The sequence below is a fragment of the Pezoporus occidentalis genome, unplaced genomic scaffold, assembly GCF_034315485.1.
Source record: "Pezoporus occidentalis ecotype Australia unplaced genomic scaffold, CSIRO_AGI_Poc_V1 ctg29, whole genome shotgun sequence".
Classification (NCBI taxonomy): domain Eukaryota; kingdom Metazoa; phylum Chordata; class Aves; order Psittaciformes; family Psittacidae; genus Pezoporus; species Pezoporus occidentalis.
Window position 1 is genome coordinate 1,992,141 of NW_026914829.1, and position 18,565 is coordinate 2,010,705.

At 38.1% G+C, this 18,565-nt stretch overlaps 1 protein-coding gene across 7 annotated transcripts in view; it reads left to right on the top strand.

Moving 5' to 3' along the window:
• DST (dystonin) overlaps window positions 1-17,379 on the top strand; it is a 298,075-nt gene extending 280,696 nt beyond the window's left edge. For 3 of the 7 annotated variants that reach the window (XM_062626135.1, XM_062626136.1, XM_062626138.1), the window contains 13 exons: window positions 521-709; window positions 1,458-1,587; window positions 2,371-2,534; window positions 2,898-3,060; window positions 4,488-4,642; window positions 4,809-4,883; window positions 5,748-5,765; window positions 8,086-8,203; window positions 10,337-10,405; window positions 11,168-11,367; window positions 11,830-11,940; window positions 14,307-14,430; window positions 16,131-17,379. In XM_062626135.1, coding sequence (XP_062482119.1) covers window positions 521-709; window positions 1,458-1,587; window positions 2,371-2,534; window positions 2,898-3,060; window positions 4,488-4,642; window positions 4,809-4,883; window positions 5,748-5,765; window positions 8,086-8,203; window positions 10,337-10,405; window positions 11,168-11,367; window positions 11,830-11,940; window positions 14,307-14,430; window positions 16,131-16,396 — 1,782 coding nt within the window. In that variant the 3' untranslated portion in view covers window positions 16,397-17,379. The remainder of the gene's footprint in view (window positions 1-520; window positions 710-1,457; window positions 1,588-2,370; window positions 2,535-2,897; window positions 3,061-4,487; window positions 4,643-4,808; window positions 4,884-5,747; window positions 5,766-8,085; window positions 8,204-10,336; window positions 10,406-11,167; window positions 11,368-11,829; window positions 11,941-14,306; window positions 14,431-16,130) is intronic. The other 4 variants (XM_062626137.1, XM_062626139.1, XM_062626142.1 and 1 more) reach the window with 3 other exon arrangements.
• Window positions 17,380-18,565: the final 1,186 nt, after the last annotated feature.

Consider the following 18,565-nt stretch of genomic DNA (forward strand, 5'->3'; position numbering starts at 1 on the left):
AAAGGAAAGATAATACAGGCAAATCTGAAGCATTTTCTAATTGTATTAGAGAGGATTTCAGTCCAACCTAATCTAGATGATTTCCAAATTACATGAGTGGCTACAAGTAGGTCTCAGAGGGTGTACCATACTCTCAGCTGCTAAGGTGGTATTTTCTGTGTATATTATGTTTGAAGAAAACCAAAATACTGTTGTAAGCAAGGTATGGCTTCAGGAGTGCCCAGGAGCAACAGCAAATCCTCTATGATTCACTAACTTACTCATATTGTTTAATAACTTTCTCAATATGTTGCCCGAACATGCTATTTATTGCATTTAACAGCACCTAATACTGAATATCTGGGGGAAGAAATGATTGAACTGGGAATTCTTGTTGCCTAGATGAGCCACTACATCTAGCACCTTTGATAATCAGTAGGCCTGGGGGGAAGCTCTGGATTTACAGTTAACAAAGCAATTTTGAATACATTTGAAAAAATTTCAGATGTGCACATACTCATACATTGGTTCTTTTATCAAGGTCTTAGCATGGGCAAAACAGCATCAACAGAGACTGGCAGGAGCTCTGGCTGGGCTTATTGCTAACCAGGAATTGCTGGAAGCCTTGCTGTCCTGGTTGCAGTGGGCAGAGACTACCCTTACCGAAAAAGATAAAGAGGTTATCCCCCAGGAGATTGAGGAAGTTAAAGCACTTATAGCTGAACATCAGGTAAGGCATAGTAAATGACACTTGTCTTACACATTCCACAAATGCTGCTCACATTTCAGCTAGGCTTCCTGATTAAGTTTGAATCTCTCCTTAGCTATTTTCTCTCCTAGTAATCAAATCCCTTTTCAGATACTCAGTTGTGTGGTTTGTATGTAGTTTATTCAACAGAGGTAAAAAAACAACCAAACAAAAATTCAGTGCCATATTATTCTAAAAGCAAACCTACAACTCTCCATAAAAACAAGCGTAGTAATAAAAAAACCCACGTGAAATATATGATAATGCTGCTGCCTTAAGAACTGGTGTTGCAATGGGGCTTGAGTGGTTGGATTTCCAAAATAGGTTTATGAAGTGCCAGAGGGAGCTGCTGGTGCAGTGAATACTCATAGACTTACCCCATTAGAGCTGTCTCACTTGTATGAACTGCAGTATGGACAGCAGGGAACACCTGAGTATTCAGAGTTAGAAATCCTTTATACATCACCTCACCGTACACAGTTAATAAAGGAGTATGACAGACTTCTTTCAGATTTAGCCTTCTTTCAACAGCCAGCCTATAGTGGTCTTAAAAGCTTATACTGACAATTTTTCTTGCCTGCAAAGGCTATCTGTATTTTTTGTGAAGCTGACATTTTAAGAGACTTTTTGTGCCATTCTTGTAACTTTGGTGTTTTGCTGTTGTATGTGGTTTTCATTCCTGTGGTCACTTTTGTGTATTATTAATTAAAACCACCTCTGTCTATTGCAGACATTCATGGAAGAAATGACCAGAAAGCAACCTGATGTGGATAAAGTTACAAAGACCTACAAAAGAAAGGCACTTGAACCCACTCCAGTACAATCTCATATTCCTGTCCTTGATAAGGGGAGAGCAGGAAGTAAGTAATGAAGTATTCTGGGACATAGCTCTGTCTATAAAGATAGCAGATTGCTAATAATCTGATAGGTTTGATTGGCTTTTAGTGAAACAGGGTGAAATTCTTCTGACTGACTTTTCTAATTCTCATTTTTAATTGTGAGGAAATTTCTCATAGCAGACTTGTATTTTTAAATTTTGTGCTATACCTCTTGAGTACCTATTTTTAATGCATGCAGCTTTCATGTGTTCTTAAGCTTCCAAGAGTGTGCACTTGCTAAGTCTTTGCAAATATACCATTATCTGAAACTGCAAACAACTCTTTTACATAAAGATGCAGAGACAAAATTTTTGCTCTTACTGTCTATGGAAATTTTATGTATTCAATTAGAAAGTGTGTTCAGTGAAATTGAATGGAAAGTGAATCAAGTAAGGAAATTGCTTTTTGTGTTTTTACATATGCTTATCCGTTATGTTTTGTACTTACCCATACATTGAACCTGCTTCTAAAATCAGGTTATTTACTTCACAACTCTCTGAGAGGTTTGCAGATATTTAATTTAACCTTCAGTTTCACTCGTACAACCACTACTAGCTGCTTCTGGCTAGACAAAAGGTACTTTAACTGCAATGCGGTCCTTCCCCAGCAATGGTTAAAAAAAAGTCCCATTAGATGGAATCATCAGGATGTGGACGCATGATTTGGGACAGGAAGGAGTAGTTTTAGGAAGGTCAAGTACCTTTTGTGTGAATGTTTGTTTTGTTTGAACTGGGTGAAAATACACATTTTGTCATGTTTTAATAGGAAAGCGTTCCCCAACACCAGGCATATATCCATCGGCAGCCCAGGCACAAATCGAAACCAAGAATCCACGGGTAAACCTTCTAGTCAGCAAATGGCAGCAAGTCTGGCTTCTGGCCTTGGAAAGAAGAAGAAAACTTAATGATGCCTTGGACAGACTTGAAGAGGTCAGAAAAGGACTGTACAGAATATACATAATATTTTTGCCTAATTTTGTTTACCCTGGTTTAGTGTAAACAAAATCATTACTCTAATTAGATTATCAGTACTGTGAATATTGTAAACTACCTCCATATTTGTTGTTTTATACTGTACAATACACTTAACTGAAAACACTGATACACGTGATTTAACATGCTTTAAAAGCTGTCATTCTCATTTTACATGTGAGAAGTGAAGATGTTTACAATGTTTATATAGGCCCCCAAAGAACCAGTTATTCAAAAGAATGCAATTGATAGCTGCGTCAATGATTTTTTTCTAGACTGATTAATTTCAACTGAAAGAAGTTCTTTCTCTTTTTTATTAAGCTGAGAGAATTTGCCAACTTTGATTTTGATATTTGGAGGAAAAAATACATGCGGTGGATGAACCATAAGAAGTCTCGTGTGATGGACTTCTTTAGAAGGATTGATAAAGATCAGGATGGAAAGATAACAAGGCAAGAATTTATTGATGGAATTCTTTCTTCAAGTAAGTTTTAAAATTAATGTTGAATTTGGAACAAACCTCTCATGAAGTCTTACTGTATATAGTGGACCCTATGCAGTTTCGTGTGTTAGTCACAGATTACCATTTTAAAGTCATTAATTATGGTTGTTCTAAATATTTCTACATTCTAGAACCTCTTTCTTGTTCTTTTACATTCTGAATCAGATTACAAATGTCATATTTATATTATTGGCTAATTAATAGTTTGCTGGGCTTAGACTATCATTCCTACAGTATACTAGCCACTTCAGCAATTACTTTTCATTGACTAACCAAATTGTAAAATGTACCTTATATAAAACCTGTAATTTTCAAAGTCAGTTTGTATGTTCATATGATTTTGATTAAAGAACTTACATGGAGTAGTTTTGATAATAGAAGGAAATCATGTAATTTCTGAAACTAGTGTTTCCATGTACCATGACCGTATTCATATGCCTGCATAATGAGGATCAAAATGTCAAGCAATCAAACTGGGAAGGGACTTTTCATAGTTTTTCTGGTGGATTGATATTCCTTAGGTATGCACAGTTGGTTTAATGTAGTCCTTCCACATCATGTCTTTGTGTGATCGTATTACCCTTTAGCAAGTGACAGATAAGAGCCTATTACTTAAAATAGTCCTTTATCTTCAGATCATGGAGACTTCTGCTTTGAGCAGTGAAGATTCAGAATTAGGCTGCTTTAGCATCTCATGTTATTCTGTTTGAGAATATTGTAGTGTGTTTATTTTCCCCCTGCTTTAGGAAATACAATAATATTGTCACTGTACATAGTCACTACTGTTTAGCATGAATTGACAGAATTTGGTAAAAAACCCCTGATACCACCAAGTTACTCATTTAACTCGGTATCAGTTTATAACTGCTGAATACTCAGGATATAATCCCTGTTCACCATGTTGAAATTTTCTTTAACCATTTTGTAGAGAATCTCTGTGTGGGTTAACATTCTGCTGCTGTGAGCTCCATCTAAAGAAGAATTTCACAAAACACCGTGCATGTTTCTGCAGTGGAAATGCCTTGCATTCCAAATTTACAGTGAAAGTCTTACTTGACCTTTCCTTGCTAATAATTTGTCTTGTTAATTTGTAGCATTTTATGCACTTTGAAGGTCAAAATGTTAAAGAAAAAAATACATATACATCTTACAGTTTAATATGTGCCCTTGCTGTGTCTCTCTTCAAGCCACTCTGTGATACTTATTTTAATCCAATATCTAGATAACACTGTTAATACAATTTTTTTTCCAGAAAGATTGCTTCACTTTCTTGAATGTCCTTGGTTTTTTATAAGCATTATTTGTCACCTAGTGTCTAAAAGCCTTATAATATGTGTGTTAAAGCCTTTCATTGTAGTGGGATTGGAAAGCCAAAAACCTTAGCTTTTGTTGCTGTCTTTCCCTTACAGAATTCCCAACAAGCCGACTTGAAATGAGTGCTGTTGCAGATATTTTTGATAGAGATGGTGATGGATATATTGACTATTATGAATTTGTAGCAGCTCTTCATCCAAACAAGGATGCATACAAACCTCTCACAGATGCTGACAAAATTGAAGATGAGGTATATTCTCTGCTTTCTTAGATCATACTCTGATCTATGGGGGTCCTGTTTTCTAATAATTAATTTTATTTTCACTCCTATATAATTTGAAGTTTACCATCTACACAGATCTTTAGAAATGTGATATTTGCAGTAAAGTAATTCTCCAGTTCTGTTTTTTTTGCAGGTTACGAGACAGGTAGCTAAATGTAAATGTGCAAAACGGTTTCAAGTGGAGCAGATTGGGGATAACAAGTACAGGGTAAGTCTTCTAAGGACCTTCTTAGTTCTTTAAGCTTAAAGATTCTTCATAAGACATGTTTTATGCAACAAATGATACTATATTAATTTACAGGATTTTTGTATGATAATTACAGATTTCTTTAAGCTTTTCTAAATATTATGGGTTTTTTTTTGTTAGAGAACATAGGTGAAAAATATGGGAAAATACTGCTGCTTGTATTTATTTTCGCTGAAATTACTGATGCTTGCTTTCAGCGTACAGGAATTTTTTTAAAGCTAGCCGCACACACACTTGCATACATACATACAGCAGCTCCTTAAAAACCAATCTTTCTGCCTGGATACCCAAAGTGTTTAAACCATAGCTGATTTTCTATTATTTCTATAAAAACAGTGACTGATATTTTCCTGTGGTACTCTGTTATACTTCAAAGATCTTTTACCAAAGCACATTTAATCACTTTTATCCTTCCTTGTTTTATTGGAGCACACTGTTCCTTCTGAAGTGTAAGAAATGCATTAGAAATCTGCAGAAAAAAAATTAGATCATGGGAAAATAAATATCACATTGTAGAAGAAGATCTGCCGCCCCTAGATTCAATAACCAGAACAATTTCAGATGAAATATTCAATATTTGGCTAAGAGAGATTACTAAATACTTGTAGATTAATTTGAAAGACCACAGAAACAGCAATGGGAAGGCAACAAAGGCCTTGAATATTTTCTAGTATTCAGTCTCTGGATGGCTAGCTACCTGCTCATCTCTGAAGCAGATTCTTTATTTAGAATGTCTAATGTGTTAGTTTGCATGTGTTCTAGAATCACATAGAGAATTTCCTGTAAACTAATCGTGTCTTTCTTCCATTTTTCATTTCTTATCAGTTCTTCCTGGGAAATCAGGTATAAACCAGTGGAATGTGTTATGAAGTTTCTTTTTTTTCTTTCTTTCTTTTTATGTTTCCTAACGCATAGTGGTTTAAGCTTGCAGTGATCAGTTGTCTTGCCATCCTTTCATCTTCAGCTAATTCACTGCTGGTCAGCTGTGGTATTTCTTTATATGCTATGGAGAATTCCTTGTCTCAGGATCCTTTCTCTTTAATTTCTCATACACTTTCTTTGGCCATTTTCCTCATTAAGGAAATTACTTTTAAAGGAACCAGATAATGGTCAGCAGCAACTCAAATAGTAAAAAATCTTGAGCAATTGCATTAAACTGCAATTTTAGAATGACTATTATTTTATCAGTTTTCAGGTTTATAGTACAATGCTTCAAAACTCCGTTGTATTTTTTAAAGGTTAATAACAGTAATCAGATCCCAGTGTCATATCACTTATTTATTGCCCATTAGGCAAAAGGTCCTTTCGTTTTCATCAGCATGCGAATTAAGCAGATTGATCAGGAGCCTAGCTGATTGTTGGCATTTTATGCACTAACATGGTGAATCATTAAATACATATTTTTGAAATGGGCAAAAAGAACCTATAGCAAGTTAGCTGAGGCTTCTCTAGTGAGAGTAAAGTTTTATGGCTGTTGTGAAGAACAGGCGTTTTTGTAGATTAAACTGGACTTCTTTTATGTTTTTACCTCTGATTATTTGAAACAATAATTTTTCCCGTTCAAGGGAAGTTGGTATCCAGGCTATTTTAAGAAGAAAATGGACTGAGTTACCATTAGGAAAAATGCTTTTGATAGATACCTGTGTTACTTTCCAGGAGCCCCACTGTATCTGATCCTTTATATAGTTGTCTGATGGGGTCTAACTGCAGAATTAAGCTAGGATGGGGTAAAATACAGGCAAGAAAAAAGTATCTTTAGAACCTCTAGAAAAAATGCTCTAGAAACAAGGCAATGAAAATAAACAACGTCAGTTTAGATATGTTTTTTTTAGACTTTGATCTACATATATAAAACGGTTCTTTCTTCAGCACATATTGAATGCATTATTAAAAAGCCCTTATGAATAATGCTCATGTGAATGTTCTTATAGCACAAAATTCATTATTAAGTGCCAGCTTTGCTTTTGTTTGGTTCCTAAAAGTAATATTCCTTTAAACTTACTCTCTCTTCTTGGTTTAAGTAGTACCAAACAACTAAAGCTATTTTACAAGCAGGGAGCATGTTTGTGTGGTTTGCATTTAAAGCATTTCAGTCCCCTCATGGGAGCAAGTAGGTACAGTTGAACTATAGCCAGCCTTCTCCAGAGGTCAAAGATTATCCCAAGGAGTTGTATTTGACTTCTTTTGGTTTCAGTAAGCGCTCTGTATGATGGTGTGAGAGTTGGCCCAATGATCCGATACAAAAATGAATGTGTTAGTGGCATTGGCTAAAAAGTACTGAATTCTTCTGGTTAGTTTTCATGAAATTATGGGGTCATCATTTTGGTCATGTTTTATTTGATCTGGATTTGGACACAGGTACTGCATAGGTTTTGTTATGCAGGTTTCAAGAGCAAAACATATGTTAGGCCTGGCTATCAGCCCTAAAGAGGAATGGGCTAGTACTAGAGCTACTATGAAACAGGTTTTTGTGCATCTCTGAACTGTGAAGAACCTTGATGGGTAGAAGAGTGACAAACGGTTTATAACAAAGGATAATAATAATAACAAAGAACAGTAGTGATAGCTATCGATCATTCATTGCTTCTTTGAAGTTCCCTTCTCTCTGTGCACCTCACTATAGGTGACCAGCATCAATGCTATACATGAAAATATTCCTATAAGTGAATCAATTGATAGAACTGTGCAACACTTGTAATGCATTGAATTTCCAGCCTACATATTGATTGTTTAAAGTAAAGCTGCTTTCCTTTGAGCTGACGTTAAATTCTAGACTGTTGCAGAAGAGAGTTTGCTTATGATCTTAACAGTGAGATAATGAAAATAAGTCTTCATTAATTTACACAAACACCAATCATAACCAATTAAATAATGTGTTACTAATTTCACTTCCTTTATGAGCTCAGACATTTGAGAATCAAGCATAAAATTAAACCTGAGATTCTTTCTTACCATCCTGCCATCTTCTTTGGATTAATGCAGCAGCATCTGATTTGAAATCTTAACAGCTTTAATAACCTGCATAAATAAATCTAATATTTAGCATTTACTAATCATTAAATATCAAAATAAACTTTTTAAAGTGTTTAATTCTTAACCTGTCAGTGCTGAACTACATCTGAATGACTGAGAACCTCAGATTATTGTTTGATTTTTGTTGCAGTTTGGAGACTCTCAACAATTGCGCCTTGTTCGTATCCTAAGAAGTACAGTCATGGTTCGTGTTGGAGGTGGCTGGATGGCACTCGATGAGTTCTTAGTGAAAAACGATCCTTGCAGGGGTATGTAACACAACTGTTAAAATGGACCTGCAGGCAATTATTTGGATGCAATCACCATTCATTGTCTCGAGGTGAAGATTGAATTGTATAAAATGGCAGTTCTGTAAACATCATCTCACCAGATGTCACATAATGATCTGTTTTTTGTAAACTTTAAATCTCATGATTTAGATCCTGTTCAGTTACACTGATGTATGTCTAGAACAATTGTGGTGTCTTGTGCACAGTTCCTCGAGCATTAGAGTATTGTAAATAAGAACTGATCTTGACCCAGATAAAGTTTATGGCACATAAGCTGCTTGTATGACTTTGGCAGAAATAGCACAGAGAAATGTCCAATAAAACCTCCTCCACAAGAGAGAAATTTTAAGGCAGTAATTCAAAATAAGGCAGTTGAATCAAAGAGTAACATCAATAACAATAAAATCTTCTCTGGCCAGTGGTTGCACCCAGGCTTTCAGGCTCTGCCTCTGTGGCCCTGTCTTTTCATTGGCATCCTCCCCAGAACCACTTTGCAGAGCCCTGAGCCTTGTATATAGCAAGTGGAAAATTCTCTGGTCAGGATGACTTTGGGCTCTGGAGAAGCAGGGAGCGCTCTGTCACCATGCCTTCCAGGGTATTGTATCCAGTGCATTGTTTTATCAGTACACAGCAATGTAATGACATCTTAGTTTAAGAAAGCCTACTTCTGTAGTGGGAAAGTAGACTCTGTCTGACACTGTTCTTTGAGAAGCAGTTTGAGATATGAAAGAAGCCATTTGTGAAGCTATCCCACAGAGCTTCTGATCTGGGACCAAGGTTTCCAAACAGTATGATAGAAACCTTGAGAGGGTGAGAACTTGTATTTGTAGCAATTGTTATACTAAGTCCAAGGATGTTACATCCAAAAAGAAGCTACTGCATTCTCTCATTAAATCCAAAAAGAAGCAACCAGAAAACCTCTTAAGGGCTGACAGTATGCCCCTAAGGCCTAGAAACCTTTATCTACAGGCTTAAAAGGTAACCATAAAATTTATTATCATAGTATCATAAAAGAGCTGGCATAGCCTTATGATGACATCTGAGTTCTTAAGCAGTAATAGAAATAGTCCTTTTGCTTACCAACATACTATATACATTGTTTATTAAAGAAATATAATGGTAATACTACATTCATTGGCAACGGGCCACGTATATAACTGAAGTTTAGCACCTGATTCTGCACCTACTGCTACAGGAAAGTGATTTATGCCTGCATCCTTTCGAGCTTTCTACTCTTGTTTCTCAAAAGTGGAGGGTAGTGGGAAATGAAATGTGCCCCAGAATATCTGACTTCATTCATTAGTTTTGATGTATCCTAAACATTTTGTCAGGCCTATTGACAGGTAGACTGGTGTAATTCCCATTTGGGTTGACACCGAGAGATACAGTCCTTAACCGTCTCACTAATTATAATTCCGTATTACTGTCCTCAGATTAAGAGTTCTGTGGAACTTTATTGTTTGGAACTCTTTTTTAAATAAACCTTGTATTCTATGTATCTGTATAGTATTTTCTATAGTACTTTATCCCTTTTTCATGGAAATACCTGAGCAGATGAGAAAGTCACCACAGTGGGTCTAAAGGAATGCTAATCTCTGCAAAAACATCTGGACACTGGACATTGTGCATTGGTACCTAATCCTGGTCTTGTTGAAGTTAGTGGTGCAAAGTAGTCATTAATGTCAGTGGTGCAGTTTCAGACTTTTCCTTAAGTGCTTCACCTAGAAAATCTGCATTTGCACTAAGGGCTTCTTGTCTATTCAGTTAAATCACATTTCAAAGGAGTGTTGTCGTAAACAGCTTTAAAATTGTTTGACCTAGTTATATACAATATCAATAGAAAGCTTTTATTACTTCTTTATGTCAGCAGATAAATACCATTGTTACAGACATATACTTGGGACTGCAGCCAAGTCTGTCCAAGAGCTATTTCCTCTTTGCCTAGGAGACCTTTGAGAACTCACCTCAGAGCACTTAGGGGCAGCTTTTGCTCTGAGTCCTGTCTTTGGCCTGGTGCTCCGAGTCTCTTGCATATGCAGCTGCTGTACTTGATTTCTTCTCTTGCTAACGGTTTTCTTTAATGTGACCCATGTCCTGTGTCATTTTTTCTAGTTCATCATCACGGGAGTAAAATGTTACGTTCGGAATCAAACTCTTCAATTACCACTCAGCCTACTATAGGTTGGCAAACCCCTCTCTTTGTCTCCCTCTTCTCCTCTTCTCCTCTCTCTTCATTTCCTTCCCACTTTTTAAATATAGATACTTTTAACAATATGCTTCACCCATCACATTTAGCTTAATGTGTTCCTACATGGGCTGGTGCTTTGCAAGCTGAATTTTTTTGACACGCTTTAAGAGTGTTTCAAAAACGATTGTCATTCACACTGACACAGTTAAATCCTAACATGTCTTGCATCTATTCTTGCAGAACATTCTCTCATATGTGTGTTTGTATGTGTGAGTGCTTAGCCACCAATTACCTCATCATAGTTTGGATTTTATGTTCCTCATTGCATGTTGCCAAACTACGTAACTACATAGTTTTGGATAAATATATTTGCTGCTTTCCTGTAATTTGTACTTAGCAATTTCTTCTGGAACATCCAAGCAAGTATTATTTATTATGAGTAGCTGTAGAGTTAGCAAAACTGCTCATCAGGCTGTGTCTATGTATTAATAGTTGATTGATTAACAATGATATAGCACGTTGAGCATTCCATTATCATGCTGACTTCCTTTGACAGTGGTTCATTCCTGCTGGCATAAAGTATTAGAATAAGCGAGTTCTGCACATAACTCTTCTGTGTCCAAAATAAATGCATTACACAGTAATGCATTTTATTTATTGTTAAAATGTGTTGGAGTTGGCATGGCGAAAATGACTCTAAACTGCCTTGTGACAATTTTCCTGTCTGACTAAATGAACACCTCTCTTTGCTGCAGCTAAAGGGAGGACAAACGTGGAACTGCGTGAAAAGTTCATTTTGGCAGATGGTGCCAGTCAGAGCATGGCAGCTTTCCGACCAAGGGGCCGTAGGTCACGACCTTCTTCAAGGGGTGCCTCTCCCAACAGATCTACTTCTCTGTCAAGTCAGGCTGGCCAGGCAGCTGCTCCACAAGCAGTTGCTACAAGTACACCGAAGGTAAGGAGAAACAAACAGAAACAGATCTGGGTTAACAGATTGGTTATTTTTTTTTCTCACTTGCTCCAACAATACTGGTGCTTCTCCATGGTGTTTCCATAGGAAGAACTATCTCCATTTTATTTCATAGTCTGGGGAGGATCTGAGAAGTCTTTTCAGTGTATTTCCTCTACTGCTTATTTATGGCACAGGAATAGAAGAATTCTTTACATATAAGGCACCACATGAGCTAACTGGCAATTTGGGAGTTGCTCTGAAAGACCAGTGAAGCTCTCCATTTAATTTAGAAATAAGTTCTTCCATCGCTTTGTTTCAGAAGGTTTGTCATCAGCTTTTCTTTCTGCTTAGTTTTTACTACTACTATAAGATTTGATCTCCCTGTGACAACCTGGGTATCCTTCTCCATGACATTGTTTTCCATCTACTGTTCTTCATATTTTGATTTACCATTGTTTCATACAGACACCCCATCATTTAACACGCAACTATGGTAAACCATGGTTGACAAACAGCAAAACGTCAACTCCTTCTAAGCCACCAGAATCCTCAGACTATCAAGGGTCATCTGCAGAGGTACAGTAAGGACAGAGATTCTAGTCTAATGACCTTCCTTCACTAAAACTGTCACCTCACTAACAGCCACTAGAATTTCAGTGCTTCAGAGCTGCAACATCTTTGGCATATTAATGCATTGTGTTTGTTTTAGAGCTTTGTCAAATTATTTCTTTCCTTATTTTTTTCTTCGCAAGTTTTTTGTTTGGTTTTTGTTTGGGTTTTTTGTTTGGTTTTTTTTTATATTCTGTTTCTTATGGTTTTTGACTTTCAGGAAAACTCAGCCTCAGTGCATTCATGTTTAAAGTGCAAATGGTTAATAAATCAGTGTGCAATGAATTGATTGAGCAAATGTGGAAAAGTAGGAAAAATCACGATCTCCAGTGCAAAACCAGTAAATAAAGAAATACCCAGTCACTGTGAAGAAGATGGTACAAAAGACTGACTGTGATACATAAATGTTTCCAACAACTGGAAGTTTTGTTTAGGGGGGTAGTGACCAATCGTTGCTCTAATAAGATAACTATTTGATGACTTAACAGGAAATGAGCTTTGGTCTTATTTCCAGCCCAGGACTTGCTTAGAAATTGCTGCTGTAACAATTAGGATTGTGCCAGCATTTAAGTTCTATGACAAAAATTTGAATGGGCCTGAAGCCAGAGTGTCTCCTCTCATGTCATTAGTCAGTGAAAAGATTGCAGCTGGATGAGGCTGCAGACTGACTTGTCACTTGTAGGAATTACTCTTGCCTTGGGTTAGACGTAGGGCTCGGCAAGGGGAAGCTTGTGCCACCATCACCTCTCTTGTATCTGCTTTTCACCAATCTGCACTTTGATGCCTGTTGCTATTCATGTGACACCTTCTGGTGCTGGGTTTACATGACCTCGGTGTGGCTTTGCTCAAAGATGCATAACGAACTTTTCACTCCCTCCTTCTGTGACGGTGGGTGCCTTAACTGTGCACACTGCAGGCTTGTGTATGTATACAGCACTTCAAGCACATGGGGCTGTTGCTTAGAATAAGTAACAGTAGCACAGAGTTGAGTCAGTTTCAGTTTCTAATATCTCTATTTCTTTCATCTCTTAGCTGATTGTAAGATTAATTGATGGTACTTAAAAGGTGGTGTTTTCATCAGATTATGATGAGGTGAAAGCAGTTGGTATTGATTTCAAATGGAGGCACTGTATTTATTTCCTGCTCTTACAGCTGCCAGTGAGTTTCTTTTATGTAAACCACCGTGGTTTAAGATTATAAATGGAACAAGTAGGGTAGGGTAGGTTGCAGTGAATTTCTGGGGCGTTCTGCAGCATTTTCTGCTGAAGAGAATGGTTATTCATTTTACATGTAGACTGCATTTAAGTTTAGGGCAAATGTTAAGAATAAACTTAATCTCTTCTTGCACTGGTGCAAGATTGCACCAGATTCTATACCAGTGCCTTGCCCAAAGTGCAGAAGTGGAAGTAATTGGGATCCTTCCTTCAGTAATTAATTCTACCCCACATTTTACGGAGATCAAAGGCACAGAACACACAATGCCAGTATACAGGCCACTCACCATGCCGCATTCATCACTGCAATGTTTATTCATTGTTTTGGATACTTACTTAGTATTTTTGTGTTCATTAATATGTGGATACTGTGGTTTTATATGAATGCACCTCCTATCTTACATTCTGCGTGCGTTTTGAGATTTGAGGATTTAATTCTTGTGGCTTTGAAAGAAATTGTCCCATTTGGGACAGATAGATTGTAAGTCGAGACTCATTTTATTTCAAAACTGCGAAAGCAGGCAGGGGTCAGCTTGTGGAGTAGAGACATTTCAGACAATATATTGAGAACAAGAAAACTTTCTAAATTAGTCTTATGTCTTTTTTTTCTGCAAGAGGCTTTGAAATTCAGTAGTTTTATTTTGCCTTCAAAATATTTGTGAAATTGAAACAAATATTTTCATGACCTATAACCAGTGTCAGAATGGTGGAAAGTGAAGCTATGCAGACATAAAACCTCCACTACTTATCTCTGTTTAAGTCATGTACCATCAACTAATCTTAAATGCTTTACTAATTACAAGAAGGTAGTATTTTTCTTTCTTCATATGCATTGAAATATGCATAAAGAATGCTAAAGGGTTAATATCAAGCAGACTGTTAAAGTGATTTTGTTGTTTGACATTTGGACTACATCAAATATTAACTGCTAAAATTTCACATCATGAAAAATGTTGTAGTGACTCAAATCAGTATTTCAGATTTGCAGTGAATGTTGTTATGATGATCATCTTCTACACTGTGAGCTACCTGATACCAGCCAGACCTTGTCTTCAGTAGTGGCAACCAAAAAAAAACCTTTTTCTTTTTTTTTTTTTCCTTTTTTTTCATTTTGCATAGGGAACACCAATTCAAGGAAGTAAGCTCAGACTGCCAGGATATCTATCAGGGAAGGGTTTCCACTCTGGAGAAGACAGTGGCATCCTGTCAACAGCAGCTACCAGAGTTAGAGCTCAGTTTGCAGGTGAGTGTCTTTACTTCAGAGCTTGATGTGCCACTTGCTTTGTTTTCCACCTGAATGCTTAGGGTCATGTTAGCTTGTGAGAGAGATGTCCGGTGAGTGGGAAGGAGTGAAAGTCCTACCTTAGTTTGGCTAAGGGTGCACATAATCAGGGTAATGGTCCTCTGTTTACATGGTTGCACAGCCAGTACATTCAGCTCTGGTTATGTAAATTCATGACTGCAGCCTTCTTGACAATGGTATCTCCAGTGTATCTGCCTAAGGAGCTAGGGAAGAAGCATTTGCTTAAAAGGTTCGGTTCTTCACAGTGTTCACTATGATGGAATAAGGTGGTCCCTTAATCATGACTTGTCCATTCCTTGTGAAAGAAGAACTGTGGGGAGCAGCTGTAGATGACCTTATTAATGGAATCATAGAATCGTTAGGGTTGGAAAGGACCTTAAGATCATCAAGTTCCAACCCCCCTGCCATGGGCAGGGACACCTTATGCTAAATCATATCACCCAAGGCCTCGTCCAACCTGGCCTTGAACACTGCCAGGGATGGAGCATTCACAACCTCCCTGGGCAACCCATTCCAGTGCCTCACCACCCTAACAGGAAAGAATTTCCTTCTTATATCCAGTCTAAACTTCCCTTGTTTAAGTTTTAACCCGTTACCCCTTGTCCTGTCACTACAGTTCCTAATAAAGAGTCCCTCCCCAGCATCCCTATAGGCCCCCTTCATATACTGGAAGGCTTCTATGAGGTCTTCACGCAGCCTTCTCTTCTCCAGGCTGAACAGCCCCAACTTTCTCAGCCTATCTATCCCATAGAGATTTTAGAAAGAGTATATGAAAATAGAAAGCAATGAAGCTGTGCTCTTTCAGGATCCTCAGAGCAGCTCTGTATAAGGGAAAGGGCTAGATGGTTAGAACAGAAGATAGCTTTACTGGCTTTCCCTCACATCTTAAGCTCTGTAAACCATACTGAGCAGTACTGGAAAATCCTGTTCAAAGAGTACATGTCTTCTATATGTGATCTGAAACAAGAGCCACCTAAGATTCCAGTTTCAACTTTTATGTTGCTCACACATACAGGGAACAAGATTTGTTAAGATCAGAAATATTCAATAAGTAGTGGGAAAACTATGAAAAAACACATTAATGATCTTCTGTTACAGATTTTTTGTTGTGGTTTTTTCTTCATGGCACATTGTCTGGGCAGGCATTCACTTTAGCAGGATTGCTGAGAGCTCATTTACTCAGCCCTTTCTTTGGGAGAATGTAAACTCTGCCTTTGTTTACTTACAGCTCTCAACTGTACGGGTTTGACCTTTTTTAAAAAGGGTACATACGTTAAGAAATCCTGAATGCATGAAGAGGCCAGATACTGAATTCTTTCAATTCATAGCTGAGAAAATGGCAGTGGAAAGAAAGGCTCTGGCTGTTGAGTGAATATACAATGTGTTTTTAGTGAGCAAAGAAAAGTTGCCAGGATAATACATTTTTAATGAGATGTGCTAGTGACAAATTAACTATGGCTCCGCATTTGATCTCACATTTCCTTCTCTTTAGTGGGAGGTATGGCATCATCTAGCTTGCCTGGCAGAGAAGTTTAGTTTATGCAATGAGGAACGTTCAGGGTTGCCAGAGACCCAGCAAAGACCTGCACACCCTTTCCATCCTTACCTTCAATACTGATGGATATATTCTCTCTCTCTAGAAACCAGAAGAACTCCAAGCAGACCTGGAAGCCGAGCAGGAAGCAAGGCTGGCAGCAGGTCAAGCAGCCGCCGCGGCAGTGACGCATCTGACTTTGACATTTCAGAAATCCAGTCTGTGTGCTCAGATATGTCAGAGACTGTTCCTGCCACAAGCAGACCGACACCCCGAGCAGGTTCTCGGCCAGGATCAGCCAAGCCTTCCAAAATTCCAACTCCCCAGAGAAGGCCACTAGCCAGCAAACTAGACAAGTCCTTGAAGAGATAATATGATTGGTTCCATAAAGGTCTTTTCTTTTTGCATTAAGTATTTAAGTTCATAAGATGTAAAATATTATGTAGAAAATATTGTGAAATATCGCAAGAGGTGGATTTTTAATTCTGCAGATGGCCTTATTTGTGTATTTGTCTTCTTATTTTATGTGTATAATTTTTGTCAGATTTTGGTTTTGGTTTTGCCATATCCTGTGAGAAGGGGGAAGAGTTTTAATGTAAACTAACAGTTGTACACAGTAATGTGTAGAAAGTACACTAAAAATAATTGCCGAATGTACAGTGTACCGAATGTACAGTAAGTTTCTGCAACCTCAATAAAATAGGCCTATCACTATGTCATTAGTTAACAGTAAAGGATACCTCATGATTTTTCTTTAAAAAAGAAAAAGAGAATACTAAAAAGCCAAAAGACACAATTACACATTTTGAGCTAACTAAACAAACACTAAAGGATGTACGGCAAAGATACTAAGGAATACAAACCCACTTTCACAGTACCCTTATTTATACAGCATCTCTCAGAGAACTCACAGAGTTAATTAAGCACTTGCCAGTAATATGATACTCCAATACCTTGCAGCATTTCTGTGCCATTGCTTTCAATGAGGCCAGACACATTCTGGATATCTGAACTATTATTCTGTAAGAATATCAATATAAAGTGCATTCATGTAAATGTGAGGTTTTCTTTTGCTTGAGTGGATGGTAGCACTGTATCATTGAACTCATTTTGTATCAAAGCAATTTTGCTTGCAGAAAGCTCCAAAATAAACATGTCCCTTAACTTTATTTCTATTGTATTTCTTATTTCACAGGAAGATAATTTTCTGCATTATGTTTTAGGGCATATATAATTTCAGATGACCAGTAATTGCCATAGGAACATACGCTTTAATGTAATTTCCCATTGTCAGCAATCAGATTTTGGTTAGCTACTGTATTTGTTTAATAAAACACTAAATTGCACATACCAGATCATATGACATTATATGTAATTATTGTGTGTTGAAAGTTATTTTGTCCATATTAAACTGTGACATTTCTATACCATGTATGAAAGGCCTGAAGACCAGTTCAGTTGCTCTTTATGTCAGAGATATATTTTTGCTGTTGATTTGGCTGGATGGCCGCACGCAGAGTTGTCGTCCATGGCTCAATGTCCAGCTGGAGACCAGTAACGAGTGGTGTCCCTCAGGGATCGGTGTTGGGACCGGTCTCGTTTAACATCTTTGTCCGTGACATGGACAGTGGGATTGAGTGCGCCCTCAGCAAGTTTGCCGATGACACCAAGCTGTGTGGTTCGGTTGATACACTGGAGGGAAGGAATGCCATCCAGAGGGACCTTGACACGCTTGTGAGGTGGGCTGATGCCAACCTCATGAAGTTTAACCATGCCAAGTGCAAGGTCCTACACCTGGGTTGGAGCAATCCCAGGCACAGCTACAGGTTGGGCAGAGAAGAGATTCAGAGCAGCCCTGCGGAGAAGGACTTGGGGGTGTTGGTTGATGAGAAAATGAACATGAGCCAGCTTCAGTGTGCACTCGCAGCCCAGAAAGCCAACTGTATCCTGGGCTGCATCAAAAGGAGCGTGACCAGCAGGTCGAAGGAGGTGATCCTGCCCCTCTACTCTGCTCTCGGGAGACCTCACCTGGAGTGTTGTGTGCAGTTCTGGTGTTCTCAACATAAAAAGGACATGGAACTGTTGGAACAAGCCCAGAGGAGGGCCATGAGGATGATCAGGGGACTGGAGCACCTCCTGTATGAAGAGAGGCTGAGGAAGTTGGGGCTGTTCAGCCTGGAGAAGAGAAGGCTGCGTGGAGACCTCATAGCAGCCTTCAAGTATCTGAAGGGGGCCTACAGGGGTGCTGGGGAGGGACTCTTCTTTAGAGACTGTAAAGGGTTAAAACTTAAACAGGGGAAGTTTAGGTTGGATATAAGAAGGAAATTCTTTCCTGTTAGGATGGTGAGGCACTGGAATAGGTTGCCCAGGGAGCTTGTGAATGCTCCATCCCTGGCAGTGTTCAAGACCAGATTGGACGAGGCCTTGGGTGATATGATTTAGTGTAAGGTGTCTCTGCCCACGGCAGGGGGGTTGGAACTTGATGATCTTAAGGTCCTTTCCAACCCTAATGATTCTATGATTCTATGATTTATTCTTTGA